Genomic DNA, 26,400 nt, shown 5'->3' on the forward strand with positions numbered 1-26,400 from the left:
AGCGAGACCTTGTTGCGGGCCCCCCTCCTGGAATAGAGCACCCCAGGGGCAGAGGCCGTTTGAGTTTCCGTGAGTTTCCAGAGCCTGGGACGGAAGCCCCACCTGGGCTGAGCCAAGGATGCTTCCGCCTCTGTCCACACCTGGTGGCCCTGTGCCTGTCAGTCCCACAGGTGCCGGTCAGCCCCAGAACCCCACGAGGCCGGCTCCTTAGAAGTCAAGAGCACACAGGTTTGAAATCCTGTTGGGGGTGGCCTTCCTGGTGACCCCAGGGTGCCCTCGGGGCGGCAGCCAGCGTTGATGGGGAGCGCTTGGGTGACATGTGTTTCTGAGCGGCGTTTGTGACTTCAGGCCAAGCTTCCAGCGAGCTCCGGTTCCTTCCCAGGGCCCGGACTGGGCGGACAGGCTCCGAGGGCAAGCTCTGGGGCCGCGGGACACCTGCACCACGAGGGGCAGAAATCAGTCCTGGGGACCCCGCCGCGGGGAAGCCAGAGCCCGGGTGCCGCGTTCCCGCTGGGCGCCCCCCTGACCGAGGCCGGGGGAACCAGGGCCGGCGTGGGGGGACCTGGCGGACCGGATTCTGCGGAGCCCCAGCCTCGCGGCAGGACAAGCCCCTCCCCCGCTCCGGAGGGCGCGCGTCTTATCGACAGAGCAAGCAGGTCCCCACGTAAAACAGAACCGAGTACGGAGTGTCCGCGCCCCTGGAGTCTGCGGTTCTGGTGGGGGGTCCTGGGGACAGGCAGGGGCGGGGCGGTGTTCGGAGAACCGGGGGAGAGGAGGGCAAAGGGGCTCCCGGCCGGTGGACGCGTGAGAGGGGAGTAGAAACCGCGACCAGGGCCGGCGGTTGGACACTGGGGCGGGGGGGGGGGGGGGTCCCGGCCCTGCGGCGGTGCAGTGGGGGAGGGGAGTTGGAGGCCTGGGGTGGGGGGTAGTGAGGGGAGGGCGAAGGGGAACGAGGGGCGGGGTCCTGGCCGGGCGCCTGACCAGTGGGGGCGGGGACCTGGGGGCTGGGTAGGGGGGTGGGGTCCTGGCCCTGGGCCTGGGCAGTGGGGGCGGGGTCCCGGCCCTGCGGCTGTGCAGTGAGGGCGCGGAGTTGGGGGCGGGGGAGGGGGTGGGGTCCTGGCCCTGGGCCTGGGCAGCGGGGGCGGGGAGTTGGGGGCGGGGTCCCGGCCGTGCGGCCCTGCAGGGGGGTGGGGGCGGGGTGTCGGACCCTTGGCTGGGCAGAGGGGCAGGGAGTTGGGGGCGGGAGAGGGGTGAGGTGAGAGGGAGGGGCGGGGACAAGCGCGGCGGCGGCGGGCGGGGCGCTCCGCACTCGGGATTGGCCGCGCGCCGGCCCCCGCCCCCGCCTCTCGGCCAATCGCCTGCGCGCACCGTCGGCCGCGAGGTCCCGGTGGCCCCGCAGTTCCAGGTTCACGGCTCGGGTGAGCAGAGTCGGGCCCGCGGCTCCCGCGCCCGGACGCTCCCGCCCCGCGCTGCTTTCTCGTGTCCCCGTCCAGGTGAGCGCCCGCCGGGCCGAGACCCGCCCCGCCAATGGGCCGGAGACTCGGGCTGGGGGCCCGGATCGCCCCCCCCCGAGTTGCATCATCTCCAGCCGCACGCGGCGGAGCGGGGCTGGCGTCCGGCGCCCCCGGACCTCCCCGCTCCCGCGCGTCCGGGCGGTCGTGAAACTGTGGATGCCGCATGCACGCGGCCCCGGGCCTGACCCCCGACTGCCGTGGCTGTGGAGCGAATGGGGTGGGGGCGGGGGCGCCCTGAGTTTTCGCTGCCTTTTTTGGACGGGAAAGGGCTGTTTCGCAAATGCTCCTTTCCCAGGTGTAGGAGGCGGGAGTAAATATTGACGGAGTTGCGTGGGCGGCACGTGAGCGGGTGTCCACGGGGGGAGGGGACGCGAGGTGGGGGAGGATGTCCTGAATCCCCCACTTCCCCGAACCCTAAGCGAGGCCGGACTGGGGAGTGGGCGGGAACGCAAAACTCGGAGCTCCTCCAGGTGACCTGGGCGTGCGTATCCGGACTGTCCCTCCGGGCTTCGCTCTCCCGCCTGAAAACTCACACTTCAAGAGAGAAGTTTAGCACCCCTGCGCCCTTAACCCTGACCACCCCCAGCCCCAAACACGGGGTCGACGGGTGCACTCGGGCCGTCCTCACGGGCGTGGGGGGGGGGGTCTTGCGGTTTAAGGTGAGGCGAGAGCCCGCCGGCGGCTCCAGGTGAGGCCGCCTCCGCAGGTGAGGCCCGCGGGTTCGGACCGCTCCCCGAGCGAGCGCGCGATCCAGTGCTTTTGGGGGCCACGGAGGCTCGCTCGGCTTCCATCAGTGGACGCAGCAGCTCCTACCGGGCCGTAGGTTGCGCCAAGCGAGGTCAGTCGCCAGAAAGGCGTGGGTGGCCGGTCCGTGGCAGTCCTGCGGCCCAGCGGGCGCCTACCGGGCAGGGGCGCTGCCGGCCCCTCATGGGGAGCGACGTTGGTCGCTGGGGGCTTCTGCCAGATGCAGGTCACCTGCCCACAGGCGACTCTGGCGACTGCTGGGGAACCGGTGTTGTTCTGCTTAGGTGTTTCCAAAAGGAGAAAGGAGGAGATCCTCGAGTGGGTTCAGGGAAGGTCTGACCCCAGTAGAAGTCCGTGGTCCCCTTGAGGGAACCACCGCTCTAAGGATGCCGCAGGGCAGGACAGCTGGGAGCTGGTTTCTCTCAGAATGCCCCAGGCTTGGGGGGAGCCTCGGCCTACAGGATTCCCAAGGGGTATGACTTGCAAAGGGTCCCGACCCTCTTGACTCCCTGCTGGCAGGCTCTGGCCTGGGTGTCTGTGGGGAGCCGCTAGGCTGGGCTGCATCAGGCCACCTGCGCTGGACAAAAGAGACCCAGCTGGGGCAGCCTCTGCCCTCGCCCACCACCTGGCCAGGTGAGCTCCAGAGGAGAAAGGGAGCAGGGGAGTGGATTTGCATCTCTGTGGGAGGAACCCTGTGCACAGCTTCAGCCCAGTTCCCCGGGGCCCCCAGCCTTTTCACAATGGAACTGCCCTACAGAGCTCTTGGGGAGCAGGGACAGCACATCTGGGATCTGGGGTCCCTCCCGCTTCCCAGAGGAGCTGTGTGGCTGTTCGCAAGAGACGGCCCAGAGCCAGGTCCCCTACCATGAGCTTCTGGCAGGGACTTTTCCAAACCCACCGGATTCCGGAGTGTTTTTGTTTTTGTCTTTTAAGATTTTATTTATTTGACATAGAGGGAGAGATCACAAGCAGGCAGAGAGAGAGAGAGAGGGGTAAGCAGGCTCCCCACAGAACAGAGAGCCCAGCGTGTGGCTCGATCCCAGGACCCCGAGATCATGACCTGAGCCAAAGGCAGACGCTTCACTGAGCTCCCCCCCCGTGGCCCTGATCCCCCCCCCACCGAACCTGCCCTACAGATGCCATTCGAAGCCCTTTTTACAACTTTGTGTTCGTTTTGATGATTACAGTCAAGATACCCGTCACCTCCACATAGGAACCCTTTTTTTTTTCCACGTGCCCTCGTATTGAGAAGAAATTTGAAATTTTACTGCTTTTTCATAGCCCAGTACTATTTCTGACTTGCGGGGACGCCGCGCTCTGTTTGTCCCGTCGTCCGCTCCGCTCCTACCCCCGTCTTGTTGGCAATGTCGCCCGCCGCGAGCCGCGCTGCCGCGGATGCCGTGCCCAGACTCCCCCTTCCCGGTCGTCGGGCTCGGTCTGTGCCTGGGGGGGCGCCGACCCGCATGGTGGGTCTGTGTTAACATCTTGGGGAGCAGCCAGGGCTGCAGCTGAAACTCGTGCTCGTTCCCAACCCCCCCCCCCACCCCGGGGGGACGAGCTGAGCCCAACGCCCCAGCTCTGGCGGCAGGTGTTGAGAAACGGCCTGAACGGACTCTGTCCCCTCCCTTTGGCAGATCCCAGGATGCCTTCCGAGACGCCCCAAGCAGACGGGTCCATGGCGTGCCCCCACCTCTCAGGGGCACAGCTGGGGAAAGGGAGCCTGGAGAAGAGGGCCCCGGGGGACAAAGAAGCCAAGGAACGCCTGTGGATCCGTCCTGATGCCCCAAGCAGGTGCTCCTGGCAGCTGGGCAGGCCCGTCTCCGACTCTCCGCATCACCACGCCCCCTTGTAAGTGCCTGTGGACAAGGGGCAGTGGAAGGGAGGACGCTGTTTCCTGGGAGCCCCCTGGCCTGAGGTGTGGTCCCCCCTCGAAATCCCTCCGGAGGGCCAGGGAGCTGGGTTAGGGGCGCTGTGGGGGGGGAGTGGGCCGAGGCTCCGAGAGGCCCGGGCTTGTCCGCACGGTAGCCGGGCGCCTAGACTTGTGCGCAGCGAGGGTCGACGCTGAGCCCGTAACAAGCCGCAGACTTGGAGCGACCCGTGGGGGACACGTTTCCTGCCCCGCCACACGGGCCGCCCCTCGTGTGGGAGGCCAGCCCGCGGGTGTCGGTCCTTTGGAACATGCCTGCGCTTTTCTGCATCGGGTGATGAACGCTTCTGATTGGAAATATTTTCCTGCCTCGGGCCCCTTTGTCGTTGGGCTGAGGCTGTCGCGTGGAAACTCGTTAGGCCTTTTATTGGGTATTGGGATGTTTGTGATGATCTCATGTGAAGAACTGTCTGTAGAAAACTTTTTTTTTCCCCCTAAGATTTTTTTTTTTTAAAGATTATTTATTTGACAGAGATCACAAGTAGGCAGAGAGGCAGGCAGAGAGAGAGGGAAGCAGGCTCCCCGCTGAGCAGGGAGCCCGATGTAGGGCTCGATCCCAGGACCCTGAGATCATGACCTGAGCCGAAGGCAGCGGCTTAACCCACTGAGCCACCCAGGCGCCCCAGAAAACTCTGTCTTTAACGAAAACCCACGATACCTGTGACCTGTTGTAGGTTCAGGAGGTCTGTCTGTGGGAAAGGGAAAAAAAGGACAGAAGTCCCTATCCCGGGATAAAAGCTGAAAGCCCGGGGTTGTCTCCTGTCCTTGGTATAATCTCCCGAATGCGGGACAGGTAGGTCCGGGAGGTGCTCCCAGGCGTGTGCTGTTTGTCCCGGGGACGTTGCTGGACCAGCGCTCGTGACCCCCAGTTTGAACGTCAGAAGGGAGGGCTGGAGGGGGTGCAAGCCTCAGCGGACGGAGATGACGAAATTCCCAGAAGCTGCAAACAGACGAGTTTCAGGGCTGGGAGTGGAGGAGGCCACGTTGGCCGCTGCTGGGGTAGGGTGAGCCCTCGCATCCCAGGCAAAGCCCAGCGGTGGGCAGACGGGCGGTGAGGCTGGGGGGCGGTGAGGCTGGGGGGCGGTGAGGCTGGGGCGTGGTTGCCGGGGTCGGGGGGTGGCGTGGGGGGGGGCAACAGATAGAGACCCAGGTTCCTGCAGGCTCCCGAGCTCTAACCAGAAAGCCCGGGGTGGAAAGGATGCTCTCTTCCCAGACTGTGAGTTAGTGTCAGACCTGCATCTCCTACACCGGCCTGATCCATTCTCTTAAAAAGCCCTTAAGGGGCCGGTGTTCCCTGTGATGCTCGTTCCAGCTCAGGCCCAGAGTTCCGAGGGTGTTGGGGCTGACCGGCTGGGGGCACGCAAGACCCCGGGGGTCCAGGGCCCGTGGAGCTTGGGGAGCCTCAGGTGAGGGCGCAGGTGTGCTGGGGCTAGGTGGGGGAGGGGGCCGTGTCTGGATAGACCGAAGCCACGGGGACATCTGGGGGAGGGATTCTAGATGGTTCCCAGGTGGAATGGGCTTGGGAGGAGGGCCAGGGTGAGCGCAGCGGTGAGGTGCGTGCTTTACCCGAAGATGCTGTGGGGTTACCTTCCTGAAGGCCTCCAGGCTCGGCCCTGCTCGGTTCTCTCTCAGGCTCCTGCGCTGCTCACCTCAGGCAAGCTTCTGGGGGACGGGGTTTGCCCCCCAAGGCCTGGTGCTGAGTCAGGAACCCCAGGTTCTCCTGCCCAGAGGGGGTAGGCCTCAGCCTCTGTGGGGGGGCAGGATGATTCAGGGGTAACTTGTTTACCTCTGTGCCTTTGGCTAGTTGATGAATCAGCCCCCCCTCCCCCGCCACCGCCCGCCTCACACTGAGGTCCTGGCCTCCTTCCCAGGCCAAGGTCAGGAGCCCTGGGCCCCAGCCAGGCTTGCCCTTCGGCCGCGCATCTGTGAGGCGCCTCTCTGCTGAGCTTGCCCCAGGAGGTGTCCTCTGAGCCTCTTGGAAGGCTGCAGTGGGAGGCTGGTTCCGGCTTGTCCAGGCCCCCAGGCTGGAATGCTGCCTCCTTAGGGCTTCTGGACCCCCTGGGAAGCTGGGCCCGCTGGTGCTGGGCGTGGGGCCAGGAATCTGACCACAGCAGGTTCCTGGAGCAGTGGACCTGCTGCGTCTGAGAACCCCAGAATGTGCGTGAGAGCCAGGGGTGTAGGAAGCGGCTGCATTTCTGGAAACTCGGGTCTGTGGGGCATATTCCCAGGTGAACGTTGGGCGAGTACACCCTTGGCGCAGACAGGAAGAGGGTGCGGAATTGGCTTCGGTCCCCGAGGGTGAGGATGGAGGAAAGTTCGGGGGGGCCCTTCAGGAAGTGCACGTATCCTGGTTTGCACACCCGCGCCAGCTGGGCTGTACACACCCGCCTGTCACCTGTCACCAGGTGGGAGAATGGGGATAAGCAGCCAGTCGCCGGAGTGTGAAGGGCGACAGCAGGTCCGTGGTACGGAGACTCACACTGAGCTGGAGGTCCGCCTCGGAATTCATCCTGACCCTGACTCCAAGGGCACCAGGGACTTCCCCATGGTCTTTGTGGTTTGCTTTTGAGCGTGCTACTTCACACTGCCAGGGCCTGGCATTTTCTAGACGATGCCAGGTGCCCTGTGTGAGCCCTTTGCAGCCACCGTTCCCAGCCTGGTGGGCAGACGGCAGCCCTGGGGGCCCTGGGGCTCTGGGGTCGGCATCAGTGCATTCATCGAGGAAAGGAAAAGCAGGAATCCTGGGGCTTGGGTTGAGAGAGGGAAGGAAGTGAGGGTCCCCAGAGAAGACTTCCCGAACAGATCGACCGGGACCTTGTCAAAGTGCTGTCCTTCAGCGACCTTATCTGGAAATAACGTTAACGTGAGAAGTTGCAGAAACGCTATGGAGGGGTCCTGCGTCCCTGCGCCCGGCCACCCTGTGACCCCTGCTGCAGAGGACACGACCTTGGCGCAGCTGACCCCAAGCCGAGCTCCAGGCGGCGCTCATACATGTCCTCCCGTGGCGTGTGCATGTGCCTGTGACATTCCACCCTGCGTGTGGATTTTGTCCTCACTCGGATCCCGGGAAACCCCGTTCTTCGATTTGCTTGACTTACTTAAGACAACGTGTCCACTGCCAAGACTGAATAATCATGGACTTCTCTGTTTTAGGGTAAAATCCCCTAAAATCTTGCCAGATATCCTGAAGAAAATTGGGGACACCCCCATGGTGAGAATCAACAAGATTGGGAAGAAGTTTGGCCTGAAGTGTGAGCTCTGTGAGTACCGGCGCTGTCTGTACTGTGTTTGGCTCGGGGGGGGGGCACAGGGATGCGGGGGTGGACCCCCCCAGGCCCCCACCCACGGAGGCTTTTCCTGGCCCGTCACCCTGCAGGGGCTCCTTAGGGGCCTTTGTCTCCCTCAAGGGGAGGGGCTGTGGGGCCAACAGGTGGGGGCAGGTGGGAGTTTCGGACCGGCCCCCCCTCCAGGTGCAGGCGGGAGATGGGAACAGAGAGGGGCTGGTTTGCAGAATCAGCAGAGACTGTGTCTGTCCCCACATCCGGGCTGTATCAGAGCACGGGGCGGGGGTGGAGGGATCGGTGGGGCACAGGGCCTCCTCCTCTCCTGATCCATCCTTGGCTCCCAGTGGCCAAGTGCGAGTTCTTCAACGCGGGCGGGAGCGTCAAGGACCGGATCAGCCTGCGGATGATCGAGGACGCCGAGCGGGCTGGGACGCTGAAGCCCGGGGACACCATCATTGAGCCGACGTCCGGGAACACTGGTGAGTATCGGGACAGGCCGGGAGGGTCCCCGGCCCGGGGCGACCCTCTGCGGCCCGCTGGCCTATCTGGCTGGCCTCTTCCCTCGACCGTTTGCACCTGCTGCACCTGTCGCGGGGAGGGGGTGCCCCTCTCAAAAACCGCCCCCACCCATCCCCAGGGATCGGCCTGGCCCTGGCCGCTGCCGTGAAGGGCTACCGCTGCGTCATCGTGATGCCGGAGAAGATGAGCACCGAGAAGGTGGGGCAGGGGTCCTCCCGCGGGGGCCACCCCGCTCGCCGGTCCTGGGGGCAGGGTGGGGGACACGCAGGCCTCCGTGTTCCTCTGCAGGTGGATGTGCTGCGGGCCCTGGGGGCGGAGATCGTGAGGACACCCACCACTGCCAGGTTCGACTCCCCCGAGTCGCACGTGGGGGTGGCGTGGAGGCTCCGAAACGAGATCCCCAATTCTCACATCCTGGACCAGGTGAGGGTGGGGCTGGGGGCGGTCGTGCCCTCGGAGGCGGGGACCTCTGTTGGGGGCGGGGGAGGTGGGGGGAGGGCGCACTGGCGGCAGGGGTGCCTGGCCGGCGGCAGGGGTGCCTGGCCCGCAGCAGGGGTGTCTTGGCCCGTCAGGCCCTGGGCTGGAACGGCCTGTGCGGGGGACCCTGGAAGTGCTTTATGGGTGTGAAACGCACAAGACCCTTTTCTCCGGACGCACTCTGTGTCACTCGCTTCCCTCCCGGGGCTCCCGGAGATGGGATTTTGTGTTCCGTGCCCGCTGAGGTTCCCAGAACTGCCCGTGCTGTGGCCACTGTCCGCGGAGCTGCCGGGAGCGTCCGGCTCGGAGCCGTGCTCCTCCCGCGCTGTGGCTGTGGCTCCTGGTGTGTCTGACCTCGCCGTGTTTGTGCAGTACCGCAACGCCAGCAACCCCCTTGCTCACTACGACACGACCGCCGAGGAGATCCTGCAGCAGTGTGAGGGTGCGTACCTGTCCCGCCCCGTGGTCCATATCCGTGGCTTCTACCCCTGCTTGCCTGGGAGTGTCTGAGTCCCTTATCCTCTCTCTGGTAAACTCCTATTCGTCCTTCAAAACCCAGCTCAGATGCCCCCACTTTGTGACATGCTCTGCCAAGCCTCTCCTTAGAGAATTTTTCTCCCTCTGGTGTGCTTTTCTGGACTTTGCCTTTGCCTCTCCTCTAACACCAGGCACGAGCAGTCCTGTTTGTGTGCCCAGCGGTGTGCCCTCCAGACGCGCAGCGTCTCCCGAGCTCAGGGAGCGCGTGTGTCCCCGGCTGGTGCTGGACGCGTCCCTGGGCTCACACTGTGGAAGGGCACTTGGCATCGAGCCCCACTCTGAATGGGTGGTGGTACCTGGGGTTGGTTTCCTTCCTTTCCACACGTTCAGAGCCAAGGCCTCGAGGGGCTATGGCGGTGTTTGCCGACGGGCCATTTCCCAGAGAGACTTGAGGGAGGCGTTGCGGGGCGGTGGGCCCCGCTGGCTTTCTGCTGGGAGTCAGGTGCTGGCGTGGGCTTCCGTGCAGCCGCGTTCCGAGCCCAGGAGCCAGGCGGCGAGCTCCAAGCATTGGGTCACCCTCTCCCTTGGCAAAAATCCGCGTCTGCTCCGGCATGCGTGCCCGCGCGGACTTGTCTGCGGCCGTCGGAGCTCGCCCCTCAGCAGGCTGAGAGCAGGGGATGTTGGAGCCAAGCCTCAGGGATGGCCTCTGTCTCCTCTGTAACTCGGTTCCCTTAGTCCCGTCCCAGCCAGACTTAGCTACCCGGGCCCCGTCCCCCAGGGGCAGCCTCTGCGGAGGGATGCAGGCCACTTTGGGGTGGCCGTGGCCGTGGGCCGCCAGCTGAGACTGGAATGAAGCCCCCGGGGTCACTCGCCATGAACGCTTTCAGAGATCTGGCACTGTAATGAAAGGCTGTTGAAACACGAGAATCGGTTCTCTGGAACTTTCCCATAACCAGCCTTCACTTGGGTTAGGTTTTTACCCGTTGGTAGGCGTGGGGCTGGGGGTGGATGCTCCGTCGGTGAAGCATCTGCCTCCGGCGCGGGTCATGACCCCGGGGGCCTGGGATCGAGCGCCGTGCGGACTCCCTGCTCAGGGGGACCCTGCTTCTCCCTCTGCCTCTGCTGCTCCCCCGTTCTTGCACATGCGCACACACACGGGTGCGCTCTCTCGACTAGTTAAAGTTTTAAGAAAAGGAAAAGGCGGGGTGGGCCGGCTGGGCTGTGGCCCGAGGGTGTCCCCCGACGCAGCGTCTGCCATCAGGGAAGCTGGACATGCTGGTAGCTTCGGCGGGCACGGGTGGCACCATCACCGGCGTCGCCAGGAAGCTGAAGGAGAAGTGCCCAGGTTGCAAGGTGAGTGACCCCACGGCTGCGGACGGGCGGGAGGTGGGGGCACGTGGACGCCCGCCCCGCCCCGAGACGCAGGCCCCGACGTGGGCGCGTCTCTCCCCTGCGGCCTCCGCCACAGCTGGAGGCGGACCCGACCCGTCAGGCGTCCGGGCCTCCGGCCGGCAGAGCGGCCTCTGCTTCGGGGCTGAGAGTTCCTGCCGTTTCTGCTTCCAGCCTCGTGTCGGGGCCGGAGTGTCTCTGTGCGGGTCTGGGAGTGGCCCGTGACCTACGTGCTCTGGGGGCAGACGGTTGGCTTTCGTGGCCTCCAAAGGACTGTTCCAGAAGCTCTAAGCTCTTAGGCTTGGGTCTCACATGTGCCGCACCTGGGAGGGCATCTGGATTTAGGGTTTAGCCCAGACCTGGGGAGGGGCTTGTAGAAACATCCAGCGGGTGGTCCGCTCTCGGCCCCACAGGCTTCAGCTGTCCCCACAGGGCCAGTCAGCGCTTTCCTGGGGCGCCCTGCTACCAGGTTCTCCCCTGGGAGGCTCCTTCCCCCGACATGCTGGCCCCTCTGAGTGCCCCAAGGTGAATGTTTACCTTGGAATCTGCTCAAGGCTGGGGGCGTGGGTTCCTGGGTTTCCAGCTTGGCCAGAGGCCTGGGAATGAGACCAGCGCCCCAAGGGGCCGATCTTGATCTGGCACTTGTTGGGGTCGGGATCCGGCACCTGGGTGAGAGCCAGTTCTGGCCGGATGGGACTTGTGCCCAGCTCAGGCCCCAACGCCGCCTGCTGTGCAGATCATCGGGGTGGATCCTGAGGGCTCCATCCTTGCGGAGCCCGAGGAGCTGAACCAGACGGAGCAGACCGTGTACGAGGTGGAGGGGATCGGCTACGACTTCATCCCTACAGTGCTGGACCGGTCGGTAGGTAGAGCCGGACCGCCTCCGCGTAAGGGCTCCAGGCCTCCGTGACACGCGCCCTCGGTCCGGCTTTCCTACGGAGGGGGCGCGGGGACGTGAGCACTGCACGGGCCGGTGGGCGGAGCACGGTCTTGGCGGTCAAGGCTGGGGAACCGGCGGCACCGTACAGGTGTGTGCCACGGCCTTGCTGGGCACAGACGTGGACATGGCCGGTCAGACCCAGCTTTGTGTGACTATCAGGCCCCCGCAGAGGGAGGGAGCAGGGGAACGAGGCGGATGAGAAGGACCCCAGACAAGGCTCTTGAGAGGGTCTGGGCTGGGCCCCGTGGGGACATACGGGGGTGCGGGGGGCGGGTCGCACCCCTCCAGGCCTTCGGTCCCGGCCGCAGGTGGTGGATCAGTGGTTCAAGAGCAATGACGAGGAGGCCTTCGCCTTCGCCCGCATGCTGATCGCGCAGGAGGGTCTGCTGTGCGGTGAGTGGGGAGGGGGGCTGGCCCTCGGCCGCTTCCAGTCCAGGGGTGCAAGAGACGCCCTCCTCCTGGGGCTGTGGGGGGCGGTAGCCGGGCTTCTCAGGTGCTGCCCGCCCTTCAGTGCTCGGTGGGCACCCTCCTCGCAGGAGGGCAGGAGGCCGGGGAGTGCGGAGCTCTGGGCTGGTGTTCCGGGTCCCTACGTGCTCTGTGCTCTGTGTTGAACGGTCTTGGTGAGAACAGGACGTGGCACGCAGATTCAGGGGCAGCGTGAGCGGTGAGGGGCCTGGGGACACAGCAGACCCCAGTAGCTTGACGGGAGAGGAAGTAGCCGTCGCACTCCTGGGAAAGTAGGCACCGGGGTCCGGGCGCGCGCCGGGCGTCTGCCTCCCACCTGGGTCCCCCACCCCGTGAGAAGAGCCCTCGCGATGGCCTCAGCCTGTTCTGGGGGCGAGGCCAAGGCGCTTGGGACACTTGTGTTTCCAGTTAAGCCCAGCACTGACCTCGGAGTGGGGGCTCGTCGTGGACTGGAGTCCCCGGCCGGGAGGGGCTGGAGGGCGTCTGTCACGTGGGCCTCAGGGGGCAGGGGAGGTGGGACGACACCCCCACCAGCTCTCACAGCCCCCGAGGCCCCCGAGGGAAGCAGCTTAGTTTTGACCCCCAGGGGCTTCGGGACAGAGGGGACAGGCACACGCTCTGTGAAACCCGCCATGGGGTCTCTGGGTTTCCCTGGGTCAGGGCCAAGTGAGGAAAGCCTGGGCCGACACAGAGCTCAGCCGGTGAGAGCAGGGCAGGGGGCCCTGAGAAGCGGGGTGCTCTCCGCAGAGGTAGCCACAGGTGACGGCGCCCCGGGGTCCAGCAGAGCGCGGCCCGGCACACATGCACATGCGCTCACGGTCCCGCTCCGCAGGGGGCAGTGCGGGCAGCGCCGTGTCGGTGGCCGTGAAGGCGGCCCAGGAGCTGCGGGAGGGCCAGCGCTGCGTGGTGATCCTGCCCGACTCCGTTCGCAACTACATGTGAGACGCGCCCCCTCGTCCGCCCGGGTCGCCCCGTCCTTCCCGGCCGTGCTCTGGCCCGCCGCCAAGCCTCCCCTGACGTCTGCAGGCAGAACGTGGTGGGGTGGGGGCCTGCATGACACCCCCAGCCCCTGTGTCCACCCTCCTGGTCCTTGGGGTCCCCTGGGGGTCTCAGGAGCCCGTGGTTTCTCCTTCCGTCTCGTCCCCGCCTCGGGTCTTCTAGACGCATTTGACAGTTTGGCCTAAAGCATCTGTTGAGGGAGGAGGGTCACTGCAGCCGTGACCGCGCCTCCCTGCTGCCCTCCACGCTCCCCTGTAGCTCCGTCCAGCCTCTGGCCGAGGCGCTCCCAGGGGGGCTCAGATGGCCCCGTGGGACCTGGTGCGGAATATGTGACCAGTGGCCTCTGCCACCCCTTCACCTCTTGTCCCGACTCTGCAGACCGTAGGCCCGGCTGGTGGCCCTGGGCCCGTGTGCTCTGCGGCGGGCTTGTGGGGGGCAGAGATCTAGAGACCCCCCTCCGCCCACCAGCCCCTCACCGTGTGCTCCGCAGCCCGGGGGCTGGGGTACGTGTCTCCGGTGCTCCCCTGGGGGCGGCGTGAGTCACGTCTGGGCTCCTGCAGCCAAACCGCCCGCAGCTGGCAGCTCCCCTGCCCTGGTCAGGAGGAGCGTCTGACTCACGCCTGCCGCGTGTGTGAGAAAGTCTGAAGGGGGTGTGAGAGGAGGGGCGGGTGTGGGGGGTGACTGCATATGAGGTGGCTGTGGTGCGGCCAGTGTCCCTCACCCCCAGGAGGGTCACGCTCCCTTTGTCCCCGAGTGTCAACAGTGGGCTGGGGCCGAGGTGCCCCTGGGGCCGCGAGGGGCCTGCTGGCCCAGGTCCGGGGATGGGAGCTGCTGTGCCCTGCCCTTGTTCAGACACGGACACGGGTCGCTGCTTGTCCAGCTCTCCCGCCGGGTCCCCACGGGGGTCCCCCTCCCCTGCAGCCTCGGCCATGGGGGGGTCTCTACTGGACCGTGGCATCCAGTAGGGAGTGCCGGGCTCTCTGAGCGCCGGGTCCCCCCCCACGTGTGGGCAGAGGAGCGGCGAGACCCTCCATGCAAACCCTGGTGACCTCGGATGCCCGCAGGTCCAAGTTCCTGAGCGACAAGTGGATGCTGCAGAAGGGCTTCCTGAAGGAGGAGGACTTCACAGTGACCAAGCCGTGGTGAGGACCGCCGCCCCCACAGTCCCCCATGTGGCCACAGGGCACGTGCTCCTGGTCCCCGCCTCCCGTCCCCCCGGTTCACGGCCCGCTCTGCACTGTCGCTCAGGTGGTGGCACCTCCGGGTCCAGGAGCTGAGCCTGTCGGCGCCGCTGACCGTGCTGCCCACGGTCACCTGTGAGCACACCATCGAGATCCTGCGCGAGAAGGGCTTCGACCAGGCGCCCGTGGTCGACGAGTCGGGGTCAGTGTCTGCGACCCCCACCCGGACTGCACTCCGCACTGCGGGACGGGGCGGCCGCGGGGACACGCCAGTGGGTTGGCGGTGGCCGCCGTGCATGCCGAAGCACGGTTGGGGACCCGGTGGCCGAGTGGTCGCTGCGCAGCTGCCAGGGTGGGGAGTGGGCCACGTGCATTCCTGCGGATGGGGTCCCCCTGTCCCACGGCTCTCTTGCTGTGCACCCCGGGGCAGGTGGGGGACACGCCAGGCCTGGCAGGCCACGCACAGGTGACCCGTGTGCACAGGCTCCCAAGACGACCCTCATGCGCGCCCTAGGAGTCCAGGTCCCGGGGGCGGCCTCGATGCTGGTCAGAACGGAAGCCCCCAGGGGACCCACCAGTTTGCACATTCTGCCCCCCGTATGCCCTGCTGGTGCTGGCTGAGGTCTGAGAGGACTTGCGCCCTCGGCCAGAGAGCACCATCTGACGCCCAGGGCGGCCCCGGGCATGTTCTGCCCCGGGGAAGGAAGGGGTACCTGCCCTGAGCCCTGACCTGAGCTTGTCCCCCACCCCCCAGGGCGATCCTGGGGATGGTGACCCTGGGCAACATGCTGTCGTCCCTGCTCGCCGGGAAGGTTCAGCCGTCAGACCAAGTTCGGAAAGTCCTGTACAAGCAGTTCCAGCAGGTATGAGCGGGGACGCCGCCTGGGGGGCACGGCGTGGCCCCTGGGCCTCTCGGGCACCACTGTCCCATAACACGGGGCCACGCCTTTCCTGGGCACACTCATGAGGAACCCCTGGTGCGCCCGATTGTCTAGTGAGAACTGGAACGTTCTGGGAACGTGCCGGGGCTGGGGGGGCCCTGCGGGTGTCGTGAGACTGTGACAGGCCCCAACACGCCGAGGCCCGAGCGCTCTGGCTTCCACCTGGCGGTGAGGGGAAGGTGGGCCATTGACTGTTCCACGTGAGAGGCCTGGGGGTTGGGGGTCGGGGCTCGGGCCCGTACCCAGGGACGAAGGCGCTGCCCCCTCCCCCGGCACACGGAATCGAGCATGGCTTCCACTTCCTCCGCATCTCTGGGGGCCTGCAGAGCCCCCGCCCCCCGCCACGCCTCCCCCAGGAGAGCTCGCCCCTCTGGCCTGGACCGCCCCCCTCCTCTGAGTCCGCCTGCTTCCTCCAACTGTGAGCACCCCGCACCCCCGCACCCCCGCTGCCCCGGCTGCCCCTCCTCGCAGTCCCGAGCCCCCGGCTCTGGTCCGAGTGTGCGTTCGTCTGCGAGCACCCTGAGGCCGCCTGGCCTCCACGCCCCTGAGCCCAGTGTCCCGTGCACGTGGCTGGCCAGCCCCGCTGAGCACGGGTGGCCTATCCACGGGCCCCGCGGCCACCAGCTGTCCAGCCCCCTCCTTGCCGTCGCGGGAGGTGTGACTGCCACGCGGTGAGCACATCCCACACATCCCAGTTCACAGTTGGGACAGGACACTGTCACCAGTCCCTCCGAAGGCTTCCCGCACTGCCCGACCTCCAGCGCCATGGAGGCCACGCCCGTCCTGTCCTCGCGGGTGGCGTGTGCCACGTGTCCGGCTGCTTTCCCACGGCTCACTGATGTGTCCTGTGTCCGCAGGGAGCCATACACACGGTCCGTCCCCTCCCGGCTCCACGGCATCTCAGTCCTTTTGGGGTTGATTCTGTGGGCTCCTGGCCCCTCCCTCAGCAAGTGGCTGCCCCTGCGCCGTGGTCTTTTGCAAGCCGCTGTGGCTCCCCCGCCTCTCACTGCTGGGGGTCTCTGCGCGGGTGGCCACTGGGGTTTCGTGCGTGTGCGTGGCTGGCAGAGCCCGAGCACGGACAGGCAGAGCGGGGCTGCCACCTGCCACCTGCCACCCAGGTCTGTTTTGTTCCCTCCCTCAGAGGCCACGCCGGCAGGCCCCTGCCTTTATAGCACGACCGAGCCCCGGGCAGGGCCCCCCCCACTGGCTCTGCTGCTTTCATCTGTGTGTGTGGGGATCCCGGTGTCTTGCCACCCAGATGCTGGGCAGGGCCGGCGGGAGCAAACCACGAAGGGGCCCTGGTGTGCCTGCTCCACTCCGGGCACCACGGGGCTGGCGCGGATGGAGGCAGATGTCGTCCTTTGCCAGGCGTGCGAGGCTTTCGTGGACCAGATCCTGTCTGGAGGCGAATGCAGGGGCCACGGGAGAAAGCCTGGGTGGGACCCGTGTCACGGGCACCGGCAGTGAGCCGCCGCCCCAACTTCTTGGCTCTCCCTGACCCCGACGGTCGTCTTGGCCACGTCACGTCGGACCTGCCAAGGCGCGTTCAGGGGCACTCGGCTCCCGCAGGCCAGCGCTGCCGTGCTCGGCCTGCCCCAGCGCCCGGCGTGGCTACGCTGGGGCCCCGCTGACCCTTTCTGCCCGGCCCCGTGAGCACGCGTCTTCTCACGGGAGGTCGCCCCCGTCACCCGAGCCAGATGGGAAGGGCACCCGGCTGGGCTCTGGTGTGGCCAGCTGGTTTGGAAATCAGCTAGGCTTGTGCAGCTCGCATCTGAGCGGGACCCCCTCCCAGGGAACGGACGCCCATGGAGGCCATGGGGACGGAGGACTGTCCAGGTCCATGAAGGACTTGACTGGGATTGTGAACAGATGACCCGAGTGCATGGCTAATGCCAAGTGACCCTTAGGGCTGGGCTGCAGGCGCCCCAACTGTAAGTCCCCTTCTGAGAACCTCGTGGTGTGACCTCGCGGGGAGCAGACCCCGCTGGAGGGCCTCACAGTGCTCCCCCTCCCTCCGGGCCCCTTAAAACTGGAAAGAGCTTGCAAAAGGCATGAGTTCAACTCGCAGGGAGGTCGCCTTCGATCACTGTGAACATCACCTCCCCGGGAGGGACGAGTGTGACGGGCCCCCACCAGGTCAGGGAGCCCGACCCAGTACAGCCTCCTCAGACTGATTTTTTTTTTTTTTAAAGATTTTATTTATCTGACAGAGAGAGATCACAAGTAGGCAGAGAGGCAGGCAGAGAGAGAGAGAGGAGGAAGCAGACTCCCCGCTGAGCAGAGAGCCCGATGCGGGACTCGATCCCAGGACCTGAGCCGAAGGCAGCAGCTTAACCCACTGAGCCACCCAGGCACCCTCAGACTGATTTCTAAACGAAGGTAGAGTCGGGGGCCAGTGAGGCCTCTCGCTGACGGCACACATCTTCCCTCTGGACGTGAGGTCCCACGGCTCCCAGGCGTTTGGGCCAAGAAACCTCATTTCCCGTCTTTCCTGAGGTGTGATGTTGGTATTTGGGGGGACGCGGGTCCGGGCAGCCCTTCCCAAGGGGCTGGACCCGCCTAGACCTGGGTGCGGGGCCAGCTGGTGGTGAGCTGTGGCCCGAGCGGGGTGACAGGCCTGGAGACGGGGACCACCGGGGGCCGGCCTTGTCCCCCCCACCCCGGAGGACCAGGGTCTCCGGGCCATGGCTGGACTTCCATCCCCACTCCGGCTTTTCCTTCCTGGATCCTCTGTCCACTCTGTAGTCCCCCGAGTCCCTTCCCCATCTCGTCGGAAACACGTTTTGGTGAAGCCGCGCAGAGGCGTGTCTGCTCGTGTTCGTGTCTGAAAGGTGGACCTGAGCGTCCCCGTCCTTCCTCGCCGCGGGTTCTCCTCCGTCTCCGGCACCCAGGGCGGCGCGGAGTTCCCACACTCCCCTTCTCCACACCATCTCCCCCCGTTAGGTCTCGTGCTGCTGCCGGTCTGTCGCGGTGCATGACCGATGTCCATTGTTCGTAAAGGCCAGCTGAGGTGGGGGTTCCCTTGTTCTCCTGGGGTCTCCGGGCTGTGACCAGTGCCTCTGTGCTGGTATCCCGCCGAGCGATACTGCGTGTGAGCCCCTCCCCACCCGGCTTGCCCCTCGTCTTTTCACCGGCTTCACCTTTCCCAGAATGGCCAGACGGAACGGGGCTCCGACTGTGGGAAGCTCTGCCGGCCGCGTCCACACAGGGTTAGGTATAGGACATCCTGTGTCTTTCAGGGACTGGTGGCCCGTTTCCGTGTCTGCTCACGTTCATTGTGCGGCTCTCTCCATCCTGTGACTCAGCAAAGGCTGCAGGGGGGCCTTCTGGGGCAGTGCCCAGCCTGTCCTAGGCTCTGCTACCTTCACTGGAGGGCCGGGCAGACAGCGCCCCCGGGGGCGGCAGCGCTCCGGCTCCGGCCGGGTTGGAGCGTGGCTGCTGCCCCCGCGCGCACTGAGCACCGCTTCTCTTCCAGATCCGCCTGACGGACCCGCTGGGCAAGCTCTCGCACATCCTGGAGATGGATCACTTCGCCCTGGTGGTCCACGAGCAGATCCAGTGTGAGTAGGGCTGGCTCCAGGCTGGGCTGGGACTGGGGTGGCGGGAGCTCTGCGGGGCGCTGGCCACCACGGCCCGACCCCAGGTTCCGTGCGCCTTCCTGCTGTGAGCTGTGCGGGCAGGAAGGCCCTCGTCCCTCGAAGGGCATCTGGTGGGGAGCCGACCTTCAGCCCCCACTGGCCTTGGACTGGGGCTCCGAGGGACCCCCTTGTGGGCCTGCCTGGGGGTCCACTGCTGGGGAGGCCGCGGGGCTTTAGGACTGCCGGTCCAGTTCTGGTGACGATGAGGCCTGGGGAGTAAGAATCGGGCGGGGCCTGGAATCTGCCCACCCTCCCAACAGAGGGCTGCTCTTGGGGCGGGGGCGGCCCCGAGTCTAACCCCTCTTCGTCCTTGGCTCCACAGCACGGGACCTGGCCTTGCCGGGCGTGGTGGGGGGGCCCGCAGGTATGTACGCCCTGCCCGCCCCGGAGGCAGCTCGGGGTCAGAATCGCAGCCTCTGAGGGCAAACGAGGCTGTCCAGGGTCCTAGAGCCCAAGCTTACGTGTGAGGATTCTTCCTCCTAGTGCCACATTTACTCCTATCTGAGCATCTAGTCAAAAAAAACAAAACAAAAGAGAAAGAGCTAGGAGGTCCAAGTTCAGGGTCCAGGAATAAAGTTTTTTTAGAGTCACACTCAACAGCGCTTCCTGCCATGCCGGCAGGGCCGAGCGGTCATCACGGACCACGTGGCCCTTAGCACACCTTGGCTGTGAGCGATTTTCTCCTGGAGGGGCCTGGAGGGCGGGTCCCAGAGGTGCCTGCGGACCCCCTTTGCCTGTGCTCCCTGCAGTGCCCGCGGCTGGCTCTTCTGGGTTCCACGTTTCTTCCTGAGGTGCCTGGCGCCCCGGGCCTTCCCGACCCCCGCCCTCTGTGACCTCTGCCCTCAGTGGCCACACTGGGCAAAGAGGTGGGACCTGGGTCCTTCCCACCCGCTCCTCGTCTCTGCCGGTCCTCCGTGTGTCGCTCACGGCTTTCCAGGGACACCAGCAGCACTTGTGGATGTAGGGAGAGGTTCAGTGTCAGAAACTGGCTCACGTGCTAGGCTGGCAGGTTCCAGGGGCTGCAGGGTGAGCAGGCAGGCCGAGGGCACAAGAAGGGCCGATATCTCAGTTTGAGTACAAAGATAGGAACTTCTCTTGTTACTTGGGGCATCAGCCTTTGTGTTCTGTTCAGGCCTTCGGCTGATTAGGCGCGGCCCACCAGGTCAGAGAGGGCATCCGGTGTACCCTGCGTACCCCATCAAATACCGAGGCTCGCCCAGACAGCCAGAATACTTTTGACCAAGTATTTGCGCGCCCCGTGACTTAGCGAAGCGGACACGTGAAATTAGCCATCCCCCAAACCCTCTGCCGGTTGGCAGCACAGCGCAGCAGCACTGAGAGGGACCCGGGTCTGACGACAGCCCGGAGCTGTGAGCTGATGTGGTTTGTGGGTGTGGGTGTGGGCAGGGTTGGAACTTCATGCCAGGACATGAGCGCCGGCCACCAAGGGGGCCCCACAGACGAAAGAGTGAGACGGGGTGTTGGGCCCAGCAGGCCTGGTGGGGAGAAGCCAGGACCCCGCTCTGTGTGGCGTCGCCCGGATGGCTCGTGTCGGAGGACGGCACCTGTTGGGGTCGGCTTGGGCGTTCCTGGGGGGACACTCAGGCACCGGCTGGGCCCGGATGTGGGCAGGGCCATGTGTCCCCGAGTGCACAACGAGGCACCTTTACACCCTCCTGCCTTGTTCGTCCTCAGACCACAGCGACGGGAAGTCCAGCAAGAGGCAGATGGTGTTCGGCGTCGTCACGGCCATCGACCTGCTGAACTTCGTGGCCGCTCGGGAGCGGGAGCAGAAGACAAACTCCAGGCCCTCCGGGGCCACCGTACAGCTCTGACGCCGCCTGCGGGGGTCCGTGCTCTGTGGCGTCCGACAGCCCGCGCGCACACCCCATGACTGCCGACCGCCCGCCGTGGCTCCGCTCCCCCGTGATGGGCCGCAGGGAAGGCGGATGGCGCTGAGCCCGCGGCCGGCAGGAATGTTCGTTCCCCTTCGTTAACGCCTGGCTACCCTGTGGGTCTATTTATGGTTTGTTAGAGTAGATGGCTTTCTTGAACTTTCTTCTAACCCGTTTCAACACGGAAATCCGAGTAGAGCCCAGCCAGGTGGAGGCACCCACGTGACGACAGGAGCGGGTGGGCAGCAGCAGCAGCAGGTGCTTTTTCTTAGTCCCCCCGGGGAAGGGGAGCAACAGACAGGTGTCTGGGGAAGTGGGGTGCGTGCGATGGCCCTCTGCTTGGGGCTGGGTCGCTCAGAGGGACTTGTCTGGGGTTTTCTGATGGAGGGGACATTCCCATAACATTCAATCAGTTTAAAAACGTCCTGTTCTCGGGGTCATATAGCCAGTCCCCTCCCTGGCCTCTCTGGCAGCTGCCAGCCTGCTTTGTGTCCCGTGGGTCTGTCTGGGTCCATCACATAAACGGAATCCTATGGTTTGGCCTTCCGTGTTGGCTTCTGTGGCTCAGCGGGACGCTTCTGGAGCTCGCCCACACGTAGCAGGCGGCTCTTCTCCTGCTGAGGGCCGAGTGACTTTCCGCCGCGCCGCGGGACACGGCTCCTCCCTTCGTGCACTGCCGGCGGGCGTCTGGGTGGTTTCTGCTGCCGTGAACCCCATGTGTGCCCAAGTATTGGTCTGCGGGTCGGCTCCAAACTCTGGTTCCACACCCGGCCGGAAACCGCTGGTCACGTGATGATGCTGCGTGTGTATGTGCGTGCATGTGTGTGCGCTTGTGTGCAAGTGCACGTGTGTGTGTGTGTGTGCGTACGCACATGTGTGTAAGTGCACGTGTGTGCGTACGCGCGCGTGTGTGTGAGTGCACGTGTGTGCGTACACGTGTGTGTGTGTGAGTGCACGTGTGTGTGTGCGGCTCCCACCGGACTGTTGGGCAGCCGCAGCGCCCACTTCCGTCCCCACCGACGTGCTCTGGGTTCCGGTTCCTCTGCGAGCTTGTGCACAGTTGCTGTGCTCTGCTCTGGGCGTCCTGCCTGTTTCCCCAGTGACTGGTGACGCTCAGCATCGTGGTCGGTTGTAGGTCTTGGCAGAAGTGCCCGTAGTTCTGTGCCCATTCCTCACTGAGGTGGTCTTGTCCAGTTGGAGGACTTCTTTATATATTTTTTAAGATTTTTATTTATTTTTTTTTATTTGACAGAGACAGCAAGAGAGGGAACACGAGCAGGGGGAGTGGAAGAGGGGGAAGCAGGCTCCCCACTGAGCAGAGAGCCTGATGCGGGCTCGATCCCAGGACCTTGGGATCATGAACTGAGCTGAAGGCAGATGCCCAACGACTGAGCCACCCAGGCGCCCCTGTTTATATATCGTAGATCCTAGACCCTTGCCTGATTGTGACTTGCAGAGGTTTCCGCCTGTTCTGTGGGTGACTGTTCCCCTTCTAGCGTACAACACCTTTAGCTTTGATCAAGTTCAGTTTCTTTCTTTTGTTATCTTTGCTCTTATATGTACAAACCCACTGCCAGATCAAGGTCATGATACTTTACACCTGTTTTCTTCTAAGACTTTCATAGTTTTAGCCGTCATGTTCAGTTTATTAACCCATTTCGAGTTCATTTTTATACAGGGTGTGAGGTAGAGATCCAGGCTTTTTTTTTTTTTTTGTATGTGGATGTCTGTCAGAGAGTGTCCCCCATTGAATGGTCTTGGCGTTGAAAATCCACAGATAAAAGTGTTTATTTCTAGGCTCTGAATTCTCATCGGTCAGTAGATACGTCCTTAGGCCAGTACCACACCATTTTGATGACTGTTGCTTCGGTAGTAAGTTTTGAAATCAGGAACTATGAGCCCTCCAGCTTTTGTTCATTTTTAGTATTATCTTGGAAATCATGGTGTATCTTTTTTTTTTTTTTTTTTAAGATTTTATTTGACGGAGAGAGAGAAATCACAAGTAGAGAGGCAGGCAGAGAGAGAGAAGGGAGGAAGCAGGCTCCCTGCAGAGCAGAGAGCCCGATGCGGAGCTCGATCAGATGCCAGGACTCTGGGATCATGACCTGAGGCGAAGGCAGAGGCTTTAACTCACTGAGCCACCCAGGCGCCCCATCATGGTATATGTTGATGTATTTTGCTTCATGTTTCTTGTGCTCGGAATTCTTTGCGCTTCTTGGATTCCGATATTTGACTAGAAACAGTTCCAGAGAGAAAAAAGGAAGCAGGGAAAGAAATCAGCAAAGTAATTCAAGAACCTTCCCAGACTAAAAGATGTGATTTTCGAAGTCGAGAGGGTCCATCCGGCACCCCGCCCCACGGATGGGGAAGGACGCACGGTAACATCACTGTGAGATGTTCGGTCACTGGGGACCGGATCTGAAAGCAGCTTCCAGAGGTGGGTGAGGAAACCCAGTTCACCTATGTAGTCTGGGAAGGAGGAAAGCGTCTGACTTGATCTCTAGCTTGCGGAGGCTGGGAGACGAGGGAGCAGAGCCTAAAAACATCTGGAATGGGGAGGAATACCGGCCAGGCCCTCCCTTAACCGCCAGCTGGGGATGCAGACCCTTCCACACAGGCCCTGGGAGAGGTGCTCCCCCCAGCAAGTTCCAGGTCACCCCGAATGGTTGGGGGGCAGGTCCCTGACAGGGCGAGTCGGCGGTGGGCTGCAGCAGGACAGACGGCTCCAGGGGGCGCTCGGAGGGGAGGGAACATCAGAGGTCTGCAAACATCCAGTCACAAGGCTGGTAGAAAGTAGGGGTTGCTTTCGTCCCTAGGAAACACCATGAAAAGGCAATCTGAATGAAGACGGGCTGTCGGCCCTTCAACGGCCCAGGCTCAGGGTTACCAGCCTTTCTGCCCTGCCGTAAAGAACCTGTAACTTTCTGTTCCTCAGAAGCTTAACTGCTGGGGCGCCTGGGAGGCTCTGTAGGTTGAGTCTGTCTTCGGCTCAGGTCATGATCTCAGGGTCCTGGGATCGAGCCCCGCATCGGGCTCCCTGCTCAGCGGCGAGCCTGCTTCCCCCTCTGCCTCCCCTGCTCGTCTTCTCTCTCGCTCGCTGTCTCGCTCGCTCGCTCCAACAGAATCTTGAAAAAGAAATGTAACCGCTCCCAGCCTACCACTGACCAGAAGCCTTGCTGGTAACATACACCGTTAGCACATGGTCTGTTCCGTTTCTACTGTATTTTTACACTAAGCTAAGCTGTAGGCTATTAAGAAAATACATGCGCAGGCTCGATGACGGAGAGGAATCCATGGACAGGCGGCCCTCGCGGCCCGAGCCCGTGGTGTTGGCGGGTCTGCCGTCCGAGAGAGGCAGCTGGGCAGGGAGCAGGGGCCGCTTCCTAAAACCCAGAATCGCGGAGTGGGGATCCACACAAACGTTACCATAAACCACAGGAAGGGGGTCTGTGCTGGCGGGAGGGGCCCGGGGGCAGCGGGGTCCGCACCCCTACAGAAGGATGTCGCTAGATCACAAGGAGTAGGGCGAGCGAGGGTTTGGAGCCACACAGGCGAGGGGCACGGGCTGCCGCCGGGGGCCTGAGCCGCTGTGTCTCGAGGGCAGCCTGGCGCTTCGGAGTCTACACCCAGGCTGGGGTGGGTCTGGGACTTGCTTGCGTTCGTGGTAAAACGCCTGGACCTCGGCCTGGATCGGAGCAGAACAGTGACTTAAAAAAAAGACCTTTTTACACACGAAGCCGGTAAAGGGTAGTTTCTGGACAGAAAGGAAAGTATCTTGGTTACGTTTCTGAAACTGGGTCGTCGTATTAGGCTTCTGTGAACCAGGGACCCGATGGAGAGGACAGTCCTGTCTGGTGGCCCGTGTCTGTCACAAGACTCCCGATGGGTCAGCGGGTCACTTTCCTGCAACAATGCCCGTACTGGACAGTCCAGCACCGTCACAGCCTGCTCCCTGGGGACCACGGGCTACACGGTAGGACAGTGACACTCTCTGTGGAGCTCTGAGCCTCTGCTCCCCTGGGCACCCCAGCCGGGGCCTGACCTCCGGGTCTGCACCCCAGGGCCGGCGGGAACACACCTCCCCGGTGGGCCTTCAGCCTTGTCAGGAGCCCACCTGCCTGAGCTGCCCACGCTGGCTGCGGAAGCCGGCAGCCCCCCCGCCCTGCGGCCTGGCCCTCGTTCCTCCCCTGAAGGGCTGGGGACCCCGAGGACGGCACCTGGGGCCACGTGAGGTTGTGCTCGGGGAAAGTCAGGAGCTTTCCGGCCGGGGCTCAGGAGCCCCTTCCAGGCTGGCCTCCGCCGTCCCCCTCAGACACTGCTTCTCCAGAGCCGCAGGCCTTGCATGACAAGGCCGCTGTTGCTGGCACACTGCCCTCCTGTGCCCGCGTCCCCTGGCCCAGACACACAGTGATAAGCAGTTCCTGCTCAGGAACACCTGGTCCCTAAGCGGGAGGTCCCCACCCCGCTCTGCACATGGCTGGCGGTGGTGAGCACAGGAGGCGCCCCTGCCCGCGGGGCTGAACTCTGGGGTGCGGCCACCCCTGCCTGCGAGGGAAGCTGGACTTTGGGGTCGTTCGTCAGGGGGCCGTAGGCTCAGCTTAAAAGGGCAGTGGTGGGGGTGTCAGTCCTAAGGAACAAGAAAGATCAAACGGGCGGGGAGGTGGCCACACACTGCCCTTTCCCGAGGGCGCCCTTTTTAAGGGAATCTGCACAGGCGACAGCTGGCTCAGGACATAGTGTCCCGGGGGTGCCAGCAGAGCTCCTGGGGTCCACGTGAGCGTCCCCCATGGCTGGCAGACGACCCCCTCCTCCCGCCGAGTCGGGCCGGGGAACTCGGAAGGCTCTGGCCCTGCGCACAGGGGAGCACCGTTCTGCGCCGTGGACCTCCTCACCTCCCGGCACGGCCCGGCGAGACAGCCCGCCGTCCCGGCTGCAGAAGTGCCGCTCGCTCTCCCAACGTCCTTTGCGGCCGGGATGCAGGCACCGGACGGGCTTGGGCGATCAGACGCCACCCCATGCCGCCAGGAAGGAGGACGTGGCGCCCCCCGCAGGATCTGGGCGTGGAGGGCAGCGCGGCTGCATCCATGGTGGGGGCGCGGCGTGGTGTCTGCCCCACTCCCGCGGCGACCAGCGGTGCTGGCTCGGCGGCCGGCCTGGCCCCGGTCCTCTGGCTCCGGGACCACTGGGGTCTGGGTTTCCTGGCAGGGTCCCTCTTGCCGAAGGAGCCACTGTCTCTTGCAACGAGAAGCGCCCAGTGGGGACGTTTCCTCCGTGGCCATCTAGGGATGGCCGCACGCTCGGTCCCTTTGCCGTCCTCTGTGACACTCTGACCAAGGCTGGAAAGACTCCGGCCCCAGACAGCCCCTCCTGGGCGTTGTCACCTGGGCTTCAGGTAGCGTCAGTCCCGCTGCACCCCTCGGGAGGCTGCTGGCCGAGCTGCCTTCGCTTGTGCTCAGAGACACAGGCCACAAGCAAGACTGTTCACCTGCCAGAGGAGCGACAGTCAGGAGCAGAAATCCCCGCGCTGGGGGGTGCCGGCGGGCAGGTGTCGCGCCCCGCCTCCTGGGCACGCCCTCTGCCGGCTGCTGGGGACATCGGCACAGCGTCTGGGGAGGGCAGCCCACGTGAGCATCCCGCAGACACGGGGCGTCCCTGGACACCAGACACCAGTCCCAGCCCAGAGTCACAAACACCCGACACCAGACCTTCCCTTCTGGTGGGAGGAGCCAAGTGAGACCCGAGACCCCTGCGCCGTCCACGTGCGTGGCCTCCGCAGGGAGGGCTCCGGCCGCGCTACAGGGTTGAACCCAACGACAGCGAGAGAAACCAGTGACACGAGGACAAACACAGTCGGATTCTGCTCGCAGAGCCAACTCCAAGGGTCAGACCAGTGAACAGCGAGCACAGACCGGGGAGGGGGTGGGGCTGTGTCTGAGGAGGACGGAGCTTCCGGCTGGGAAGTTGGGGCGTTCTGGAGAGAGATGGCGACGGCAGCACGAAGGGACTTCAG

General features: G+C 64.5%; 1 protein-coding gene across 2 annotated transcripts; it reads left to right on the top strand.

Annotated features, from left to right (window-relative positions):
- The first annotated feature begins 1,377 nt into the window (after nucleotides 1-1,377).
- On the top strand, nucleotides 1,378-20,932 carry CBS (cystathionine beta-synthase). Of its 2 annotated transcripts, XM_044250855.1 has the most exons (17): nucleotides 1,378-1,493; nucleotides 3,893-4,106; nucleotides 7,339-7,445; nucleotides 7,814-7,948; nucleotides 8,107-8,186; nucleotides 8,277-8,411; nucleotides 8,838-8,907; nucleotides 10,204-10,295; nucleotides 11,068-11,193; nucleotides 11,580-11,664; nucleotides 12,569-12,674; nucleotides 13,800-13,877; nucleotides 13,984-14,118; nucleotides 14,671-14,779; nucleotides 18,333-18,417; nucleotides 18,818-18,859; nucleotides 20,191-20,932. In XM_044250855.1, the coding sequence occupies exons 2-17, from the start codon at nucleotides 3,901-3,903 to the stop codon at nucleotides 20,328-20,330; spliced, it is 1,731 nt and encodes a 576-aa protein (XP_044106790.1). In that variant the 5' UTR covers nucleotides 1,378-1,493; nucleotides 3,893-3,900; the 3' UTR covers nucleotides 20,331-20,932. The 2 variants fall into 2 exon arrangements, with proteins under 2 accessions (XP_044106790.1, XP_044106791.1); XM_044250856.1 differs by lacking the exon at nucleotides 18,818-18,859.
- Nucleotides 20,933-26,400: the final 5,468 nt, after the last annotated feature.

This window comes from Neovison vison, chromosome 6 (genome assembly GCF_020171115.1).
Source record: "Neovison vison isolate M4711 chromosome 6, ASM_NN_V1, whole genome shotgun sequence".
NCBI lineage: Eukaryota > Metazoa > Chordata > Mammalia > Carnivora > Mustelidae > Neogale > Neogale vison.

Coding starts and splice junctions, on each gene's coding strand:
- CBS (XM_044250855.1), top strand. CDS start 3,901: ATGCCTTCCGAGACGCCCCAAGCAGACGGGTCCATGGCGTGCCCCCAC. Junction 7,949..8,106: donor GCCGACGTCCGGGAACACTG/GTGAGTATCGGG, acceptor ACCCATCCCCAG/GGATCGGCCTGGCCCTGGCC. Junction 8,187..8,276: donor AGAAGATGAGCACCGAGAAG/GTGGGGCAGGGG, acceptor GTTCCTCTGCAG/GTGGATGTGCTGCGGGCCCT.